Source organism: Lepisosteus oculatus, chromosome 1 (assembly GCF_040954835.1).
Source record: "Lepisosteus oculatus isolate fLepOcu1 chromosome 1, fLepOcu1.hap2, whole genome shotgun sequence".
Classification (NCBI taxonomy): domain Eukaryota; kingdom Metazoa; phylum Chordata; class Actinopteri; order Semionotiformes; family Lepisosteidae; genus Lepisosteus; species Lepisosteus oculatus.
This window is the reverse complement of record NC_090696.1, coordinates 18,728,279-18,750,222: the sequence shown is the minus strand read 5'-3', so window position 1 is coordinate 18,750,222 and position 21,944 is coordinate 18,728,279. Positions and strand designations below refer to the sequence as shown.

At 48.4% G+C, this 21,944-nt stretch overlaps 1 protein-coding gene across 4 annotated transcripts in view; it reads left to right on the top strand.

Annotated features, from left to right (window-relative positions):
* LOC102685852 (low-density lipoprotein receptor-related protein 1) overlaps nucleotides 1-21,944 on the top strand; it is a 181,736-nt gene that overhangs the window by 60,254 nt on the left and 99,538 nt on the right. For all 4 annotated transcript variants that reach the window (XM_069186716.1, XM_069186709.1, XM_069186705.1 and 1 more), the window contains exons 4-11: nucleotides 182-301; nucleotides 887-1,015; nucleotides 2,239-2,502; nucleotides 15,381-15,543; nucleotides 16,684-16,906; nucleotides 18,702-18,891; nucleotides 19,287-19,430; nucleotides 21,396-21,632. In XM_069186716.1, coding sequence (XP_069042817.1) covers nucleotides 182-301; nucleotides 887-1,015; nucleotides 2,239-2,502; nucleotides 15,381-15,543; nucleotides 16,684-16,906; nucleotides 18,702-18,891; nucleotides 19,287-19,430; nucleotides 21,396-21,632 — 1,470 coding nt within the window. The remainder of the gene's footprint in view (nucleotides 1-181; nucleotides 302-886; nucleotides 1,016-2,238; nucleotides 2,503-15,380; nucleotides 15,544-16,683; nucleotides 16,907-18,701; nucleotides 18,892-19,286; nucleotides 19,431-21,395; nucleotides 21,633-21,944) is intronic.

Here is a 21,944-nt window from a genome sequence, read left to right as displayed (position 1 = left end):
CTCTGCGACACTAATGAAGACAGGTAACACAAATTGTTTCCTGCTAGCTAGTGATAAGTGCAGTTGTTGTAATTGTTCTGTGTTTGTGAAGAATACTGCACTTGATGTTGTTAAGAGGAGATCATTTGTCCTCTAGCAAGAAGCAAGAGTCATTTTCTCACTCTTGTGTGTTGCTTTGCAGAGTTTGCCCTGAACTGCACGCACTTCGGGTGCCAGTACAACTGCTCGGTGACACAGAATGGACCGGCGTGCTACTGCAAAAGCGGGTTCGAAATCGACGCAGACAGCCGGACCTGCAGAGGTGAGCTGGGACAAGGGCTGCCTACTGGCCGGTCTGCATGACAGCGTGGCGAAGGAGGGGAACTTCATGCTACAGACTTCATTTTCTTCTGTCTCTCTTCTGGACTTCATTTCCTTTTTTTGAATATTCCCTCTTCCTTCCCTTTGTCTTCCCCTTTTTCTTTTAAGAGCAGTCTGTCTTTCTCCAATGTTCGCTTGTTTCATATTATCCATCCATTATGGCTTAGGCAGCTTGTTCCAGACCTCCACAACCTTTTGCGTATGGAAGTGACTCCTGGCCTCAATCCTAAATTCCCATCCTCCTGGGTTCCCCTTGTCTCTTTGGGTTAAAGCTTCACTTGCATTGGTCCTGTAGGTTGACTGTCAGCAGCCTTTCAGGATTTGAAAAGCTTGTGGGCATGTCCTTCTGGTATCGGCTTCCACCACATGGCTGAAGGGTTGTGCCACATTCCCACCACCCTTTGTGTAAAGTAGTCCCTCCTGTCCTGATTGGAGATTTGAAACGCTTGTGTCATGTCCCCCAGGTAGTTTCCTCTGTGAGTCAGATGTCACTGTTAACAGTAGCGTGGGCTGTGTCGATTTGCAGATTCCGATGAGTGTGCCGTGTATGGGACCTGCAGCCAAACGTGCACCAACAGCGAGGGCTCCTACACCTGCAGCTGTGTGGAGGGTTACCTGCTGCAGCCAGACAACCGCTCCTGCAAGGCCAAAAACGGTAGCTCCCTCTGCCTCACTGCAGCACACCTGCACACACACACACACACACACACACCTGCAGTCAAGCGTGAGAACTGAAGTCCCTTTTCCCAAATGAGTTCTTTCCATCAAGTGCCACAGCTCAATGTGTACACTCTGCCTACGGAAGACCACATTGGAATTAATGATCCCCTTGAGTTCTTACGTGTTTACCATCCTCAAGACATCACTGAAATGTCAGTGAAATGATTTGTCATGTTTTCCTTTCAGTCCTCCGGACATCAGCGTCTAAAGTAACACTTATTAACAAAAAAGCACCAATCACTGTAAAAATGCATAAAAGTTCATATTAAATGCAAAAAAAAAATCTACAAAAAATCGAGTTGTATTAAAATATGTAAAGTATATTTTATGAGTGACAGATTATGTGCATGCTTTCTTACTAACATTCCAGGTGCACCATCAGTTTAAAAGTAAAAATTCCGACATGCTGTCATGTTTATCTAAGAAATCCTGGGTGATTCCTGGTCTTCCCAGAATTTCCGTCTCTGGCATCAGGCTGTCTGATGCACCATGCATGAGTTTTGGTCGTCTACGAGATTGCCACTCAGAGTGAAACAGGAACCCCATTTAGTCATAGTTTTGCAATCAGGTATTCGAGCGCTGTTTGTGGTGGATTTCAGGCTTGTTTAATATAAGCCAATAGACCAAAATAGCACTGGAAAAAAACAAGTGAGATGCACAATTTTTTTGTTTGGCCATTTTCGCAAAGCAGTTTAAAAAAAAAACATATGATAGACTTACTGCTTTCAGCGATTGAAATGGTAATGAGCAAAATTCTTAGTATCAGGTAAAGATAATGAAAATTAAATCCTGCTCGGACCATACAAAACTAAGTGGATACCAGAATGAGTCGGAATGAATATGTAGTGGGAAACAAAGTTGTTGGGTATCAATATGATAAAGTATAAGAAAGAAAAGAATCAGTATAAGAAAGTCAGTATACACTGTCAGTATACACTGTAGGAACAGGGAGTATCATTTAAGATCTTGTCATCAGAGATTGCAAAAAATAAGGAGATTAATGTATCTGGTATCATAAAGGGAGGTCTTTCTCTGTGATGAATCTCGGAACAGAAAATCAGGATTTGGCCGGGTCGTGGGTGCAGTTTTTGTGTTATCCCAAATCCTTAGTCGCCCATCCCTTTCCCTCTTCCTGTCTCTCCGTGGTGGCGCCTGCAGAGCCGGTGGACAGGCTTCCCGTGCTCCTCATAGCCAACTCCCAGAACATCCAGGCCACCTCCCTGAGCGGCACCCCGCTGCACAACCTGCTGTCCGCCAGCACCAAGCAGACCACGGCCATGGACTTCAGCTACGCGGAGGAGACGGTCTGCTGGATCCACGTGGGCGACGCGCCCGCCAGCACGCAGCTCAAGTGCGCCAAGATCCCCAACCTGAAGGGCTTCACGGACGAGAGGGTGGTCAACATCTCCCTGAGCCTGCACCGTGAGTACCCCCCTCCGTCGCCCACAGAGCGCCCCCTGCAGGGCGGTGCAGACCCTTTTCTAACCGCGGGGCCGTGGCGGGGCCGTGGGGGGAGCCGGAGCCTATCCCAGCAAGCGAAAGTGGGGCGCAAAGTGGGGTGCACCCCAAACAGGATATCAGAGGGCACACGCAGACACAGACGCGTACACGCTCACACGAGAGAAAGTCTTGCCAGAAGCCAATTAACCTGCCAGCACGTCTTTGGACAGTTGGAGGAAACCAAAGCACTGAAAGGAAACGCACACAAACATGGGGAGAACATACGAACTCCACACAGACAGCACCCATAGAATTGAACCCAGGGCCTCAGCATTGCAGGGTGTCCACTGTGCCACCCCAACATATATAGGAAGAAAAAACTTATAGCGTTCTTTTTTGATAGCCTGTGTGATGCTCAAAAGTGAAAAATCAGAATTTAATTTTTTTTACATTACATTCATCTACGAACTGCTGGGATGACATTGCTGAAAGCATAGCTTCACAGTTGAAGGGTGGTATTATGTACTATGCTGAATTTGTTTCACCAACTCTTTTATCCAGTGTGTTTTACACTTGCTAACATGTATACAACTGAGTAGTTTACAAGAGCTAATCTGTACAGTACCTTGCTTAAGGGTACAACAGCACTGTCTCGCCTGGGATTCGAACCCACAACCTTCTAGCTCCTAGTCTTCTAGTCCAGAACCTTGCTACTGCACCACAGTGCTTCCCTGTGTCTGTAAGATGTCTGCATGCCTGGAAAAAGAGACACCTTTATTTCAATAGCTACACATCTTAATAGTGCTCTTTTGTTCTCAAGGATGACTGTGGCCATACAGTGCAAGTGTACTCTCATTGAAATGTACAGTATAATATTACATCTAATCTTGCTTCAGAATGTGGATGCCAACAGGTATTTTTTCCTGATGGATTTAATTGTTTTTAAATGCTGTGCATTGGAGCACAAGTGAAACCATATCCTTGCGTGGAAAGTGACCCGGAGAGGGAGGTCACTGTTTGGGACAGTTGGTGTTAATAGCTGTTGAGTCTCAGCCTCAGCTAACAGGGAGAGAGTTCAGGACCATCCTTGAAGAGGCTTTAGAATGGGGATTTGCAAACGTTGCCCCTGTATTGTGCAAACAGCTGTGTGATTTACAAGTAGACACGGACATCAACACATCTCAGGGCCATCTTTCTGCAAGAGCATCATAACTTTTCCAGCCTCCGTTGTATAGATGAAAGCACATGCAGAATCGTTCGTTCAAGTGCTCTCGAAGATGCTTAATAAGAACACATGCTGCTCTAATCAACACCAGACCAGCTGCAGGCCAGTCGACCAGATCTTGTTTTATTATTATGGTGCTGAAGGAGGACTGTCTTGGTGCACTTTGCAGTGAGTCACAGCAGGACCCGGTGGTGAACTTTTAGGAAAGCAATCTAGAAATGTGCATAGGTTTCTAAAGGCAGTTGCACAATAGGCATGAAAAAGTGAAGTGATCTGACGTAACCTGTATTGACTAAGCAAAGATGCTGACCTTTTTTTTCCCAATTTGCCTGAACTTCTGGATTCTCAAAGGCTTGACACGGAGCCACAGCAAAACCTCTTTTCTTTACTGCAGGAACCTGATTGAACTGAAGTGATTTAATAAAAGAAGATAGAAATAATGTTGTGATAGTCGGTCCCACATGAACCAATTGAACAAGAGCATAAGAAGCCTTGAAACCAATTAAAAGAAAACCGAACTGGTCAACTCTGAGGCAAGCTATCAAGTATAAGAATCAGAAAATACAGTGTCAGCTTTAGCAGAATAAATCCTGTTTTATGGGCTTGTTTTGTAGCCCTGTGGTCGCTTTGCTGGTGTTTTAAGTTCTGCCCAAACAGTGCTGTCTCTCTGCGGGCACAGCATTCCTCTGTGCTCCAGACAGGGGGTTGGAGACGCTGTGCCCGGTCACTTAGCCAGCGTCAGGGAATCAAAAACAAGGCAGATGGGATCTTCTGCAAGTTGAACTCTGTCCCTGCCCGTCGTTTCCAGCCCCACGGAGATGCTGCACAGAAACAGCAGTCGACAAAGCCGTTTGCCCTCTGCTCAAGGAGCAGAAAGCGATCGTGCTGGCAGCCTTGAGCCTCTGTAACAGGAGGCTGAAAAGAAGACACAAAAAAACCCATGCAGACCGCGGGCGGGGTGCTGCTGTGTACGGGGGGGATTGAGGGCGATCCGGTTCGGAGCGGGCCACACTCTTTCTCTTGAATCTGTCGTCGGAGCCTTTAAAGATCTTGAGGGGTGAGCAGAGGCGTCAAATACTGGTTCAAGGTAATGTCAATACACTCCGACAGATAACGGAGCCTCGATCCAGCCCGTCTCGCCTTCCTCCTGCTCCCTCTCGCCGACAACAACCCCTTGTCCTGTAGAACCACTCCCTTTCCAAATCCCAAATCCCACACCCCCAATCCTTATCCTTCTGCTGGAGAGTTGCCAACCACCTCTCCCATCCCCGTTCCTCTCGCCTTTGTTATTTGGAAATCAGAAGGGCCGGAGCCCAGTGGAGCAGAATCCGAGATAGGCGTCCTGCCGCTGGCTTAATTAATTGCCTTGTTAAACGGTTATTAAAGCACTTTACTGAGATTCCCCCCCCCCTCCCCAGTCTAACACAGTGCCATGAGGTTAAAGCTCCAGCCGGTGGAGTTTGCTGACTCCGGCTGGAGGAATGTGCAGGAAATTCCTTTGGTTTCACTGGGACCCTCGTGCCGCCCCTCGCGTTAGCAGCGAGAGGCCGGGGGCCGACGGGAGGCCTGTTTAATAGACCATTAGATATGCACAAGTCAGGGTATTGCCTTTCGGGGCACTGCCAATAGGAAATAATGAAGTGAAGTCGATCGTGAGGTTAGAAGGGTTCGGCTCTTCTGTGTGTTCAGTGGGAGGCCACAGGCCTTCTCTTTTCGGTGTCTTCTTTGCACGGGTTTCCTGTTGGAAGCATGTCTTCCCTGTCTCTCTGCTCTAGAGGAGTAGTCCTTCTGCTGTAGAGTCAGGGAAGGTTGACCTGCACCAGCTTGAAAATGCTCAGAGGTTTTGCCTGCAGCATTACTGCCTGGCAAAAAGTGCCCCGCCATCGCAGGCCATTAGCTGCCTTCATTTTTTTTTAAGTGCAACCTACATTGTAAGTGTGGTGCTTGGGATTGCGCCAGAGTGAAGAGCCCGTCTCGCCCCGTTGGAAAGTCATCTGAGGCTCCCAGCAGCTCGAGCTCTCCCTGATGGCGAGAGCGGAGGTGTGGGGCAGTCAGTCGCTCACCGAACCAGAGCATCAGACGGGAGCAGCTAGAGCAAGCGGGGCACTGCCGTCTCTGCAAAACCCGCTTGGAGTAAACAGGAGGAGGAATGGTGCATGTTTCAGCTCTCGCCAGAATCCGACGTTCTCTCTGAAACTCGTTGCCCCTCTTCCGGCCCCGTGAAGAATTGACCTCTTCCAAATCGGAGGATTATTGTTCAAGCGCCGTTCTTGGCTGGGTTTGGATGCAGGATGTGATGTTCGGCGCTGATTTACAGCCATATATCTGCAGAGCAGATGAGCCTTCCAGATGTGGCTGCAACTGTCTTGCAAAGAAAGTGTAAGGGGAAACTGTGATTTCAGGCCCCCCGTTTCAAAAGCCTCGCCGTGGATGGAAAACAAGATCTCTTCCATCTATTTTTCATGTCTAGCAAAACTAAATTGAAAGCCTAAGTGGAGAAGAGGCTGACAGTGGGAATTGGGCACATCCGTCTCTCCGAGCCTAGCAGGAGAGATTCTGGTCACCAGAGGCTCTTTAATTATGCATTGCTCTTCATGGCTTTCTTGCTCCCTAGCTTGATGAGATGTGCTTTTTGCTGTCTGTACTGCATCCAGCCTGTGATTCTTCATATGCTTATTTTATTTTAGAATGAACCGGCCAGGAACCTGTACGCACTGGGAATCAAATCGTACTCATGCCTGTACACACTGGAGATCATATGCTTACTGTACCTGTACGCACTGGGGATCCCACCCTTACTGTTACTGGGGTGCACTGGGGATCCCACCCTTACTGTACCTGTGCTCACTTGGGATCCCACTCTTACTGTGCCTGTGCACACTGGAGATCCCACCCTTACTATAACTTGGTGCACTGGGGATCCTACCCTTACTATTACTGGGTGAACTGGGGATCCTACACTTACTGTATGCCCTTGGGATCTTTCATTTATTAATTCAGGATGTTGAGAAGCTTTGCTGATCTGATCTCCAGTGAAGGGTCAGTTACTTTAAAAACATTTAACATCTCTAGAGGTCGTTTCATATCTCCTGTAACAGGCTGCAGAACTAAGGTTTTACAGGTGTAGCAGACGTCTGAACCAGCTGCTCTTATATTCTTAATTGGACTTGGTGCTGTCCCACACGTTGGCCTGGCCACGCAGCTCCTTTGCTTGTTCGGCATGCTTCTCCCCCTGCCTGGTCTTTGCTCAGACCCTCTAATCCATCTTCTCTATTCCCTCGCATTGTGGTGTTCAGGGCAAGAGAAAAGTTGCAGCCGGAGTGGGCGCTGGAGTATGAATGCCCGATCTCTGAGCAGCCCTCCCCCCCACCCCCCTTAATTTAATCCTTCAAAGAATTTCCACCCCAGTCCGCAAATCTGCTTTGATTTACATACTTTACAGATGGTTGCAGTGCAAACTATCTCCTCGGGGAGATCTTCCAGACTGTGGCTCAGCTTCATAGCCTTAACTTCAATTCATCCCAAAAGAGTGACCACGAAAGTCACTTTCTAAACAATAAACACTCTTCAAAAGAGTTTCTTTTGTCCATTTTCTTACACTTTTATTTCCATCTTTTTTAATAGTCAGTTTTCAGATAGCTTGAAGAAGAAAAAGCCAAGTTCTGGCACCGTTTTTTGTGGTGTTCGTTTTGTATCACGTGCCCCTTGACTGTGAATTAATACCCACGGACCTGATCAAGGGGCCTTCCGGGAACGTGCTGGTCTTGAAGGAGGATCGGTGAGCTTGGTACGGTCTTTGCTTTTAATCCACTTAAGTCATCATGTGCTGAAAAGAGCAGCTAGCCGTTTCTGGCTCAAGACATGTGCTGCCTTGCTCAGCATTTAATCATTTTTTCCTTGCTGGAGTGCCCCAGCTGCTCTGTGAAAAAAAGAATGTCATTGTTCTGGCAGTTTTCGTCTTCAGCGGCTTCCCCTCTCTTTCCAATATGGTCTTGGTCTTCAGATGGTAGCCCAGATTCACGGGAGCCAAGTTGGAAGATGTTTGCCTTGCAGCAGCTCGCGTGGATGTGCTCTGCAAGTTGCCCGACATCTTGAAAATGCCACAGAGGGCTGAGTAGTTATATATGCAGTACATCCAGTCTATCTGTATAAGAAGGGGGTGGCACAGTGTCTGCCTGTGTGTCTGCGTGTGTCTGGATGTCCTCTGGGTGCTCTGGTTTCCTCCCACAGTCCGAAATCATGCTGGAAGGTTAGTTGGCTTCTCGGTAAGCCGGCCCTGGTGTGAGTGTGTGCAGGTTGGTGTCTGTATGTGCCCATCCACCGTGTGCCAGGCCTTGTGCCCGATGCTTGCTGGGACAGGCCCCGGCTCCCCTGCAGCCTTGAACTGGACCAAATGGCCTGATGCATGGACCAGTCTTGTTAAGAGGCATCAACCAGCCCTGAATGATGTCAGTTTCATCTTAGCAGTGTTTTGTGGGAGAAGGAAATTGTCTCCAAAAAATGGGTGGTTATTTGAAGCGTTCATTGGTTTTGTTTTGCAAAAAGAATTCCAATAGGCCTATCACACAGTCTAGCTTCCAAAGAGCCCTTAATGTCAGATGGCAAACAAGTAGCAGATAAGTGTCTAAGAAAGTGCCGTGGGTGTTGCGTTGTTTTTGGCTTTTCCGACGTTGGTTTCCATTTACCGGAATTGGAGCGGGAAAAAGCATGTAATACTGGAAAAATAGTGACCCCCCACCCCCCCACCCCCTTCTCGGTACACATGTGTTTTGTGCCGATTTTGGAGCGTCTCTCTACACTTCTGTTTTTTATCTTGGAGTTAATCAATGCCGTTTGGAACAAGCAGATGGAATTTATTTGTATTGGAATGTGGATTTAATGAAAAAAAAAGCCTTTTTGGGAATATCCCTGTCCTAAGTCTTGTAAACCTCAAACCTTGTTCAAAGGCCAAGTTTCCTTTTTAGAAATCAAAAGCCTGGTCCCATTTTTGTACGCTCAGTAAGAGAGAGTTTTTTCTTGTTAAGTTTAAAGATGAGTTGCTTTTTGTTTCTGACGTAATTTTTTGCGCGGCTCTTCGCTGTACGTGTTGCCTGAAACGCTGCAGGACATGCTGTGTGATTTGTGGCTCAGCAGTTGTATCAGATGTTACCCAGCTTTTTACAGTTTAGGCTGTGTGCACATTGCTGCAGGCCTGTTGAGCAGTTTATTTATATAGAAAATGCAAAGTCCCTGAGCCAAGCAATAGCTCCTGGTCCAGCTTTATTGAGAGACCATGGGCTGGGCAGTCCTCTAGGATGTAGTGCCTAGTTTTCTCCATACCACAGGATCAAGGACAGCTTGCACTGATTCCCCATATATAGAGACTGGCAAGACATGGACTATGACCAGTCCTAAAGTGGCTTAGAGTGGACCACTCTTTTCTTGAAATCCAGGGGGATTTTGGGTAGGCATGTGATAGGGTGCTTGTCCAGTGTCCAGAGTCCACAGATACTCAGTCTTGAGCTCAGGTGGAGTCTTGCAGATTGGCTTTCTTGAAGGCAGACGTGTCTTCCGTGGATAAAATGTGTCGTTGTGTAAGGGCGGGAGAGGAGCTTTTTGGACCTCTTTATAGCCGTGACATACCGGGTATCAGTGGTTTTAGCCCCGTTTCTTCTTCGAAATGCCTGATCCCGAAGTGCTGACACGAATCAAGCACCAGCCTATAAAAACGTGTTATCTGCTGAGGTAGAAAATTCTTTTTTTCAAATGCTTAAGAACCAGTAATAACAAAACAGTTCCATACACTAATAATATTGTTTTGAAAATAGTCTGGCACAGCCGAACATCTGGTCCATGTGTTATGACTATCTAGAATAAGTCAGTTTTACTCATTTTCTTTGCACAGTGTTCTATAAACAATGCGTGGTTGGCTGACTTTCCATAAATCTACCATCTATGAACGGGCACGAGTGTCAAAAGATTTTTTATTTTTTAGCATTATTGTATGCTGGCTATAAAGGGAACAATCTATTTTTCATTGAATTCCACTGACATTCATTGCAAAATTATGTGCGATTACAGATCAGGCAACCTGATCTTCAAGCAAGACGTATCGAAGATAGAAATGTAAAACTCTGTAGACTCTTAATGACCTATTATCATTTTATTTCATTTTTTATTCACTTTCTACTATTCACTTTATTTTAGTAAACAATCAAAATCACCAATCGTAAGTGAGAACAAAAGTCTGATAGACATTGTCAGCGTGGAGACCCTTTGATACAGCTGGGATTAGAGTTCCCCTGGTCATTGAAAAAAACAGTGTGAACCGACGCTGTCTGGACCAGCAGCAGATCTTATCAGTTAATTAAAACTTTTCAATAAGATATCAGTCTGCATCAGACTTCTCAAAAGAGTTTGAGAAACAGAAATAGGGAGAGAATTGTATAACGGGAAGGAAAGAGGTGTTTGCTGGATGAATTCTGAGCCCCGTGTCATGGAATTGGCCTTTTGAGAAATTTGTAGTTCATCTTCCAGTCAAAGGCTGCTTTGTGAAGAGCGCTGCCAGCTGATGACACATCACCTTGTTGCTGTCTAGTGAGCAATTCTGTCACAACACCAAGCTGAATACCCGTGTGACCGGAGAGTTCGGTCTGCGCTCAGTGTTCTGAGAAAAAAAAAGGAAGTGTGCTGTTGAACCGACGCAACAAGAGTGTGCTGACGTTGCTCGTGATGACCTTCAGACGAGTGGACCGCTCCCGACCTGACCTTCCTCCTTGCGTGGTCAAATTTGATCTTCCCTTCCAGTTTGGAATAAGTGTAGCCAAGCCTTCTCTTGGACTGGAAAGAGTTTCTTCATAGCTCCTTACCTTAAAGTGCTGGAAGGAGTCAGCTGGCGCCCTGGTCGCAGACTGCAGGCCCTGGTCGCAGACTGCAGGCCCTGGTCGCAGACTGCAGGCCCTGGTCGCAGACTGCAGGCCCTGGTCGCAGACTGCAGGCCCTGGTCGCAGACTGCAGGCCCTGGTCGCAGACTGCAGGCCCTGGTCGCAGACTGCAGGCCCTGGTCGCAGGCCCTGGTCGCAGGCCCTGGTCGCAGGCCCTGGTCGCAGGCCCTGGTCGCAGGCCCTGGTCGCAGGCCCTGGTCGCAGGCCCTGGTCGCAGGCCCTGGTCGCAGGCCCTGGTCGCAGGCTTCAGGCCCTGGTCGCAGGCCCTGGTCGCAGGCTTCAGACCCTGGTCGCAGGCCCTGGTCGCAGGCTTCAGACCCTGGTCTCAGGCCCTGGTCGCAGGCTTCAGACCCTGGTCTCAGGCCCTGGTCGCAGACTTCAGACCCTGGTCTCAGGCCCTGGTCGCAGACTTCAGACCCTGGTCACAGGCCCTGGTCGCAGACTTCAGACCCTGGTCTCAGGCCCTGGTCGCAGACCTCAGACCCTGGTCTCAGGCCCTGGTCGCAGACTTCAGACCCTGGTCACAGTCTTCAAGAGGGGATCCGTAGACTGGCACCCAGGCGGGGGGCGGTGTGTGCTGGATATCAGTGTGGAGCTTGTGCTTAACGCACAGAGGGGGAGGGGAAGGAAAACATTTTTTAGAAAGAAGGGAGAGGAGGAGGAGGTGTGTGTGTGGGGGGGAAGTTAGACATAAAGAGCTCCCTCAAAGGAAGAGCAGTGCCAGCTGTGAAAACAGGAGACTGTATAGGAGGCACAGTGCCCAGCCTTGCACAGCTGGGTGCAGAGAGTCCCACGGCATCACAGCAGCAATCCAGCTGTGGCCCTTCAATAAGAGCAGTGTTGTTGGGGGGGGGGGTGTCTCTACAGTTCCATATATTAATAATACTGTTTTGAAAAGTGGGGGATGGGGTGGAGGAATGAAAAAAACCTTTTGGAATTTTGAAAAGGGATTATTTTTTTTCCGGGGTCTGTTATAATGTCGCTTGAGCGTCCGCGGTTTCTCGTTTCTCACAAGTCTTTTAAAATAGTCTGGCACGGCGATGGAACTCGCCTAACATCTGGTCTCCATGCTGCTGTGCAAACAGCTAGGATGCGGCCGCAGGGGTCGCTGTAACTGTATCCCTCTGCCCCCCGTGGGGCCCGTTTGTTTTTATACACCCTCTCCGACTTTTATTCCCGGAGGGCAAAGGGCAAGGGCCTGTTCTTAATGCCAGCTCCTTGGGAATGTTCTGGGACCCCAGTAGTGCACACCTGCGAGGTGCAGTGACGATGCCTTGTGACCTACGCCCCTTTGCACCCCCCTAATGACCCTGGTTTGACAACAGCCACTGTCTGTTTGTACAACTAAAACCCCATTTCCAAACATCGTAATAGGTGGTCTGCAAAGGGTTCATGGAGTCAAATCCATCATGTAATCTAACACGATTGTTCTCGGAGATAAAAAGATAGACCAGCGGTAGGCTGGGGTTATCCGTTGCAGTTTTTTTCCTCTGATCTGTTTTTTTTCCCCCCTTTAAAAAGCACTGTCTGCTTTGTCTTCCTGGCTGGCAGAGTAACACAAGAAGTAACCCCAGTCTGAGGTCTGGCAAAGTTTCGGTTGCCAATTAAGACATTTGGGAAGAGGCTGAAAAGCGCCGAAGACGTAGCGTTTTGGAAGAGTAGAGTTTCTGGAAGCGTGTGCCTGGCTTCTTGAGCCGGCTATTGTCTCGCTGCCCTGTTTGGATCGTTGCTCAGCGATGTCTTGTGACAGTGAGTCAGTCGGGGTGTCTTCACATCCCGTTTCTGCACAGATGCTCCCTCTCGCACGCGGGCGCACACACACATGTGAGGAGACTTTTCCCTTGACTCTCTGTCTATTTTAATTATTGCATACTCCGCACACAAGGTAAAAATAGACCAGAAACAAATAGCTCTGGTAATTTCAGATTGAAAAGACGGAGCCTTTTGGTTTATAAAACAATTTCACTGCTGACCATTCGCCTGACCAGGTTTGTATTATATTTGTAGGAACATTACCCCAACCTTTACGTACTCAGCGATATTAATGTACTGAGTATCAAAAGAAATGTCACACCCTGCTTATTATTTGTATTTTTTTAGAAACTAAAGTATATACACTTGTTTAGATTGGATTAGCATCATTGTGATTAATTGAACATCTCTATTTGATCATGATACGCTCAAGTGACTTTGTTCCTTAAGCGCTAAATTGCTTCATTAGTCTGAGAGTTAATTGGGCACATGAGCCTCGTGAAAATCAAGAAAGAAAATAACACTCAAAAGCCTATGTACCCTGCTGATCAAGAGACCATCACCATGAGCATGTTAGAGGCTGGGATAAAACTGTATCCTTCCTTATAGAGTGTTCACTGACAGCAACGTTTAAGTTTTCTGAGCTGGAAAGATATAGCCAAGCTCCATTCCACAGCTGAATTACAGAAATATATAAATTATGCAACCCCCCCTTCCCCCATCACACTAGCCTGAGCACTTTGTATTATTAATTTATTTATATTAGAAACCTTACTTATTGTGGTATTTAATCTGTTTGCCCCATCCACACGTTTTTTAACCCTCTTTATCTAGTAGAGGGTTGCAGGGTAGCTGGGGTCTGTCCCAGGACCAGAAAGGCACAAGTCAGACACCAGTGCATCACAGAGCACAGACTCACACAGGGCCGGTATTCCCAGAAGCTAACTAACCTACCACCATGTCCTTGGACTGTGGGCGGAAACCAGTGCACCCAGAAGAAACCCAAGCGAACATGGGGGAGAACATGCAAACTCCACACAGACAGTACCCCGGGTCCGGGATTGAACTCGCTGCCCCAACACTGCAAGGCAGGAGTGCCAACCACTGTGTCACTGTGCCGCCCCTCCCCAAAACGAACCGTCAGTTCGGAAACACTGACCTGGTCCGTCACGGGGGACGTGATCTGGGGGGAGCGCGAGTCACAGCAGCTTGTCTTCGGAAGCCAAGTCTTCTTCAGCGGATGAGTCATCTTTATGAGTCATCTTCATCGTCAGTGGCTGTCCCTCCTCGCCTCGTGAATGGGGAGGACTGTCTTCCATGGATCCAGGTTTCTGCATGGATCTGGCATGCTCTGCAGGTGTTGTCTGCGTCGCCAGCGTGGCACCGCGGTGCTGAGCGAAGCCCTTGATAGTCCAGAGCAGCAGTCTGACCGACGGGGGAGCCCGTGCGTGATGTTCTGGGTGGCAGTGTCTGTTCAGCACTTGCAGTGATTGAAGGCGTCTGACTGCATCGTGCATCATTGATCGTGTCCTTGGACCCCACCTGCCCCCTTTCCTCCCCGCAGGATCGGGCCCTTCCCCATGCTGCTGCTGTAACAGGGGGGCTCTGCTCTCCAGACTTGTCTGCGCATGCGCACGACCACACGTGCACAGTAGCTACCTTGGGTGTTTCGTAGTAGTGAAAAGCCTGGCACAGCAGCCTGCAGCAGGGCAGTGCATGCAGTGCTGCCCTTTCAGTTCATTCGGCCTCCAGGAACACTCGGGGGTTTGTCTGTTATAGCTACACGTGCTAACTAACTGCTGCTTGGTGGCATGCATTCACATAATTGGAATGCCATTTGTGTCCAAAAGAGTATTAAACAGATATTAAGTCATATCTAAATGTACCATAAATATGCAGGTGTCTTTGGAAGCACACAGTAGGATACTGTTTACTGATGGCAATTCTGGAACAAACCTGATAACATTTATGTTAGTATTACCAAACAGACACATAAACAATTCCTGAACAATACAGCATTTTGGTATGCGTGTGCGAGCTGGTATGTGTGTTCAGCTGTCTTATGCTGTTTTTGCTGTGCTGGATTCCCTGACTTCACAATGAAGTCAACAGCCCCTTTAAAGGATCAGTTCTACATCCATTTAATTCAATTAAAGATTTCTTATTATTTATGACACTCCATAATGCTATTGGCCTTCTTTACAACCTTTTGCTAGTGGAGGATATTTAGGTCAATTTTGATTTGCCCCAATTATTTCACTACTTATTTTCATTTACTTTTCCCAACCTATTGCAACTGCTGGTACTGATGTTGCCAAACCAACAACCCAGACAGCATGTTAAGACCCTTTCAATAAAGGAAACAGTTAAAATAGTCCTATCGTTCTTGGAAAAATTGAGTTTCCCAAGAAAGAAGAGTCTCAGTTGGTCTTTTTTTATAAACGCTGTCACGAGGTTTGTCCCATCTTGGGTTTTGGTCTTTGACCAGTGCCAGGTACTGGGATCCGGGGATGTGGGAGGGGAGCTGTAGGATCTAACTTTTGAAAGTTGGGCTACACATTAACTGCCCAGGCAGGAAGGTGGAAGACAGATATTACACAATGTAAAATCAAATTAAACATCAGGCTACAAAGTTCACACAAGCAAGCTGTTGTAGTGTCTGCAGGCCCTACTCCCACAGCATGAGAAATGAGAAGAGGTAAACGTTCCAGTAATGGCAGTTTACTGGAACATTTTGTGAACCTTATTGATCTGTGTGAACTCAAAGTCCCTCTTTCCTCTAAATTCCTTGTTTTCTGTTCACCGTCAGCGTAACTTGGACAGTGGTTCAGTACATGTACATTTAAAGGTATTGAGTCATTTCTCTATTTATAACACAGCTGCCTGTAGCTCCACTTGTGGTTTTGTCAGTGCACTCCCAGTTCTGACCTCTGCTCTTTTGCTCACTTTCTCCTGTCCAGATGTTGAGCAGATGGCCATTGACTGGTTGACGGGAAATTTCTACTTCGTGGATGACGTGGATGACCGCATTTTTGTCTGCAACAAGGATGGGGCGACGTGTGTCACACTGCTGGACCACGAGCTTTACAACCCCAAGGGCATCGCCCTCGACCCTGCCATGGGGTGGGTGAGCCCGTCTATCCGTCTCTCTCTTGCGTTGTTGAGGTTTTAGCTAGGGGAAAGCAAAGCTCCCTCAGTTCTGCGTTTCCCCCAATCACAGCGCAGGCCTCCGCAGTTCCACCAATCATGGTGCACTGTTTCTTTTGTTTTCCACCAATCGGTGTGCACCCCCCTCCACCAATGACATTGTGTCCCCATGTGCTCCATCAGTCACAATGCTGTTCACTCACACCAAGCTGTAAAAGAATCTTGTTTTTTTTTGTGTGTGTGTATGTGCATATCCATAACATGCAGCTTTGCAATTTATTGAATCAGTCATATGATTAAGCAAGCATAGTAGTGGGGGGGCTACAATGAACAGGAATCCACTGAGTACCACCCTATGAAATTTCACAATTTTGGTAACCAAACAGATTGAGAAATATAGGATGAAACCTCCAGGAACAGAGATGATTCACCTAAAACAATTAAATCCTGGAACAGATGGTTAAACGATTATACAGACTCAGCAGTCTCCTTGAACAGGTTTTGGCTGTTTTTCTGGAATCGGCATACTGACAGAAGAAGAGTGGAGGATCAGATATACAGTACAGGCCATGACTTGGCACACGCAGTCTTGTCCACTGCAGGGATATAACCCGTATGCAGCAGAGTTAGTCAAAGGCTGTGACCTTCCAGCAGTTTTCTTTCCAAGATTTTAACAAGCTGAACTTGGCTAAAGCAACGTACAGTTAGGATTGTAGTTAAATGGCAAACCATTTTACACATCCAAAGAGTGTGTGTTTGCCTTCATCAGAAATTTTGACTCTTTTCTTATTTCAACAAAACGCATGTACAAAAGGCATGGATGAGTCTGAACTGTTTTTTTCTTTGGCGTTTTTTTTGTACTGTTTCTACATATTCTGTGCTGTTTTTATGTTATTTTATGCAAACACAGTTTTGGTAGTGTTATGAACATTTTCACAGTCTCTTAAAATCCTAAGAAAATGCCTAATAATGCCAAGTGATGCCAAAGCCAGGCTGAGGAGGCCTGGTGTTAGAGTGTCCTGCCCTGTGTTCCTGTGTTTCAGTGTAGCCGCTCTCTGAAGTGTGAATAATGACTGCGGAGATCTCATTCCCTCCCCTGTCTGCTCCATTCCCCAGGAAGGTGTTCTTCACCGACTATGGGCAGATTCCCAAAGTGGAGCGCTGCGACATGGACGGGCAGAACCGCACCAAGCTGGTGGACAGCAAGATTGTCTTCCCCCACGGCATCACGCTGGACCTGGTCAACCGGCTGGTCTACTGGGCCGACGCCTACCTGGACTACATAGAAGTGGTGGACTACGAGGGCAAGAACCGGCACACCATCATCCAGGGCCTGCTGGTGAGTGAGACCGACCGGGGGGCCTGATCGGGGCGTCGGGGCTGCAGGCGGCGCAGCCCTGCAAGAGCAAGCCGGGGCGTCCCCCTTGAGTGGCTGGGAAAGGCAAGGGGAACCCCTCTTTTGGAAAGAGTGATGGCGGTGGGTGGTGGGGTTCCATGTTGTCGTTTCGGGGGACAGTTCACAGGACAGACCAAAGCAGAAAGCTGCATTGTACCGTCAGCCGCGGGTCCGTATGGTAAACATGCGGCATTGGGTGGCAACTTGAGAGACACCCCCCCCCCCCATCAGTGCTGCCATGCTCTGCCTCTTATACCCCAAAGCCTCCGTGACAGTTCACTGGTGCAAGACCCCCCAGTCAGGCCGAGGGGAAGTGAATGATAGGGAGCCATCAAATAGAGAAGAGGGAAATTCCCACCTAGCATGAGCCCTGTACCTGCAGAGCACTGCTTGGATCTTACTGCCAAAGGTCCAAGGCTGTGGACTGGGTCTCTGAAGGGCTGTGCAGCTGACTTTGGCAGTGTGGTTGGAGGTCCGGATGCCTCACCGGATGAGTGAAGATTCAGATCCTAGCTGACTCACAATGGAAACAAATGATGACATTATTCCGGACAATATAACTTACAAAGAGGTGCTACAAAAAGTATTTGGTAGGACCTGTAGATAATGGTAATCCCCAGTAAATCATTGCAGATAAAAGCATCTTCCTGGATGAATGCTTTAATTTGTAATGCAAAAACACAATCCTGCATGCACATTTATCCATGTGGTTGGAACAAAGAGAGCACACAGCTGCGATAAAACACATAGTACCAAGTGAAGCAGTCACAAACACGCCTCCCCCCGTCAGCTGAGCTGTGTTGGTCATTCAAGGGCCTGCAGGCATGTCCACCAGCGGTGTGGAGGCATTGCGAGAAACCCAGACAGCCTGGGATGCTGCGATTCAGATAACGGAAGAGGGAAGGTGCCCATTTATCCAAATGGGAATTCTCAAAACAAAATTCCCAACAAATGGTGGCAGATCCATCGTTACCATTTAGCAGAAGAATAAAAAAGTGAATATGCATTTCTTTCTTTGTTTTGTTAATTAGCGGTCTTAGAAGGCAGCTAATTAACTGTGATGATGGAGGTGGCACCTCCAGTGCCAGGCTGTCAATGGAGTGAGATATGTTTGCTGTTCAAACTCCAGGGACTTGTGTCTTTTTTCATTTGGCCAGGCTACTTTTTAGGTAAACAACTGCATTGATCGGCCAGTGGATTATAGCGCTATGCCTTTCTAAACATATTAGCAGTTCCTGATGTACTGCCCAGCTGTCACCCATCCAGGGGTAATGATGTTAATTTAGTCTCCCGGTTTTAAAAGTGGAGAATGTTAAGTAGCCCAAGCTATTTGTCTCTCTTGCTGTATGAGTGAGAGGGTTTTGACAGAGCGGAGTCACTTCGAACACTAAATTATCGAGCTCTTGCAGTTGTTAGCACTGATGGGCTGATATTGACAGGGTGGTGTGTGCATGAACAAAAACACAGAGAGCATGCAAAACATTGGGAAGGTCCATGCAGCCACTGGCATAACAACATAAAAACACAAGACAGGCTACAGGTGAGATAAGGTTGTTCTGTCTATATTGCCCGTGTGGCAGTAGTGAATTGAGCTGCCTTGAAGTGCCTCCTGCTCCGCTGGGCATGGGTCAGACACCGAGTTCGGACAGCCTTGGACCGGACAGCTGCGCTCTGCTGGACCGGCGCTGGCAGCGGAGATTTCCATCTGCCCTCACCCCTCTCCCTCCCTCGCCCGCAGATCGAGCACCTGTACGGCCTGACCGTCTTCGAGAATTACCTCTACGCCACCAACTCGGACAACGCCCACATGCAGCAGAAGACCAGCGTCATCCGCGTCAACCGATTCAACAGCTCCGACTACCACGTGGTCACTCGGGTGGACAAGGGAGGCGCCCTGCACGTCTACCACCAGAGGCGCCAGCCTACAGGTACGTGGGATTGTCCCTGCATGCTTGTGCGTGCCCCTTGATGAGCTGGCATCACATGTGGGATATATTCGCCCTGCCCCCCCTCCTCCCAGATAGGAGCCAGGATAATGGATAATGGCCAGATGCATGATTTCTGTAGTAATTCATCAGTGAGAAACGAAGAAAGCGTCCACTCATGCCGGCTGCAACCGTGGGGCTTTTGGAAGACTGGGGATTTAAAGCTACGCGTGGGTCGTGGACTCGCTTGCTCAGTACATCCGTGCAGTCGCCCTTTCCATTTGATGACTTCACTGGGCACGGTGGAAAGTTCCCTGTTCACAGCCGCCACCCCAGATTGCCGGCTGGTTCTCGCGGTCAGGCTGACCCCCTCTCCTCCCTCCCTCTCTCCCCTGCAGTGCGGAGCCACGCCTGTGAGCCGGACCAGTTCGGCAAAGCGGGGGGCTGCTCCGATATCTGCCTGCTGGGGAACAGCCACAAGACGCGCACCTGCCGCTGCCGCTCGGGCTTCAGCCTGGGCAGCGACGGCAAGTCCTGCAAGAGTGAGTACACGGGCACCGGGCACGCTCAGCCGTCTTCGTTATCTGATTCTCTCACTGTCCTCTACTACAGCAGCAAATACATATACAGAGCGGTGGCTCTGTGGCTAAGGATATGCGCCTGTGACTGGAAGGTTGCCGGTTCAAATCCCGCGGCCGGCAGAGGAATCCTACTCCGTTGGGCCCCTGAGCAAGGCCCGTAACCCTAACTGCTCCAGGGGCGCCGTACAATGGCTGACCCTGCGCTCTGACCCCAAGCTTCTTCCTGTCTGTGTGTCTGTGTCTCCATGGAGAAAAGCTGGGGTATGCGAAAAGACAAATTCCTAATGCAAGAAATTGTATAGGGCTAATAAAGAAACATTATTATTATTATTATTATTATTATTATTATTATTATTATTACATAATGTTAAGTGTTGCACGTTAAAAATCAATCTGAGCCGTGCAACAATACATATACACACACCTCGCTCTGCCCATATTATACTCCCAGTACGCTAATCTGATAGATTCCTACAGGAAACAGACACTTGCTTAGTGTTTAGTATACCGATTGCACAGGGAGCAAAAGATTTCTTGTATATGTTTTTCTTGGCCACTGGCATTCTGCAACGCCTCCCTGACGATAGCAGGTGAAACTGGGAAGAAAGAAGGTGGGAGGGGTTATCAGTGATCAGCTGAGCTGAAATACGATACGGCTCTTTATGCCGTTTCTGTGATCGACCAATTATTTTACCAGCATGAACAATTCTGCCCAATTTCATTACTATTTGCATGATACCAGCCCACTTGACTGCAATTGGAATAGGCCATTGAGAGTAGATCGGATCTCAGTTCTTAGCTACAGTACAAACCCCTGTGTCCGCACACTGCGGCGAATGAGGAAGGGTAGACATGTTCCTCCAACATGCCCACCTGCAGGGCCATTCCCCATCTGACACACTGAGAGATCGACAGTGCTGACAGGAGAAATACAGCACTGAATGGAGACGGGGTGTAGCTCTTACTGATCTGACTGCATGCCTCCAGGTACACAGTTGACTAATGCCCCCCCCTCCCATAGCAACACTGTAGCATCTGTGCTGTGCCACTAGCAGAGTCCTGGCCACAGTCAGATAGCAAAGTTCTCATGTACCTTGCAGCGTTTCTTTTTTCATCTGCTCTTCTTTTTCCCCTCGGTCTTTTTGAGTGCTTTCTGTCACCTGGTTGTCTTCCACTACCAGTTTCTGCTGTCTCTCTCTCCTTGCCTTTTCTTCACGGAGTCTCTGTCTGTGGCTGCGCCTGTTCAGTCTGCCTGGCCTTCTCTCTGTTCCTTTGTCTCCCTCTTGCTCTCTCCCTTTGTGTCCCAGTGGAATTAGGAAGAAATGCTGTGAGATAGACATAGGGACTTTGTCATAGATTCGCCGCTCTCAGACTCTAGGCAATGCATAGAAGCAAAAACTGAGGACTTCAGCAGATGAATTAGGAAGACAATCTGGGGGAGCATAATCTATTCAGTCTCAGTATCTATATACACAGAGGATCGGATTAAGGTCTTCAGGGAATACTTCAAGATAAATGCAGTGAGGACAATGTTGCAATGTTGGGACATGACTAGGAATTGGTTCAAAGCTAATTTTGCTTTAATGTTTGAGACATTTTCAGAGAGAGGTATGGAATGTATTAAAGCATTATTAAAGTATGGATTATTAAAGAAGGGAATGCATTACCGGGACACGTCCTGGACATGGAGGAGCTGAGCGCTCCGAGTCTGGCTGTGATGCTGTGACACACGCCCTGTTGCTCCGCACACAGTGAGCTGCTAGTGAGCGCGCCGAGTCTGGCCGTGATGCTGTGATGGACGCCCTGTTGCTCCGCGCACGGCGTGCTGCCAGTGAGCGCTCCGAGTCGGGCCGTGATGCCGTGACACACGCCCTGTTGCTCCGCGCACAGCGTGCTGACACTGAGCGACGCTCTCTGCCCCCGCAGAGCCCGAGCACGAGCTCTTCCTGGTGTACGGCAAGGGGCGGCCCGGGATCATCCGCGGGATGGACATGAACGCCCGGGTGCCGGACGAGTACATGATCCCCATCGAGAACCTGATGAACCCGCGGGCGCTGGACTTCCACTCCGAGAGCGGCTTCATCTACTTCGCCGACGCCACCAGCTACCTCATCGGCCGGCAGAAGATCGACGGCACGGAGCGCGAGACCATCCTGAAGGACGGTAGGGCCAGAGGGCCACCGCGGCAGCCGGCGGGAGTGCCAGTTGCGACTGGCATTACAATGCAAGCAGCCCTGTTCCCTGAAAATGCTCACAGATGTAATGCCAGTCACGGAATTGCACCTGAAAAAAGAGCCAGCAATAGGAACTTTAAGGGGCTGGCTGGATTTGAATAAACAGCAAAGATCCATTGTGGAAGGCAGTGTAAACTACTCTACAGTATTACAGGCAGACGTTTTTGGTACCACAGTTGGATGAGTAACAGGGTAGAGAAACTGCAGTTTCTATCAATAAAAATCTGTTTGAGATTTGGTA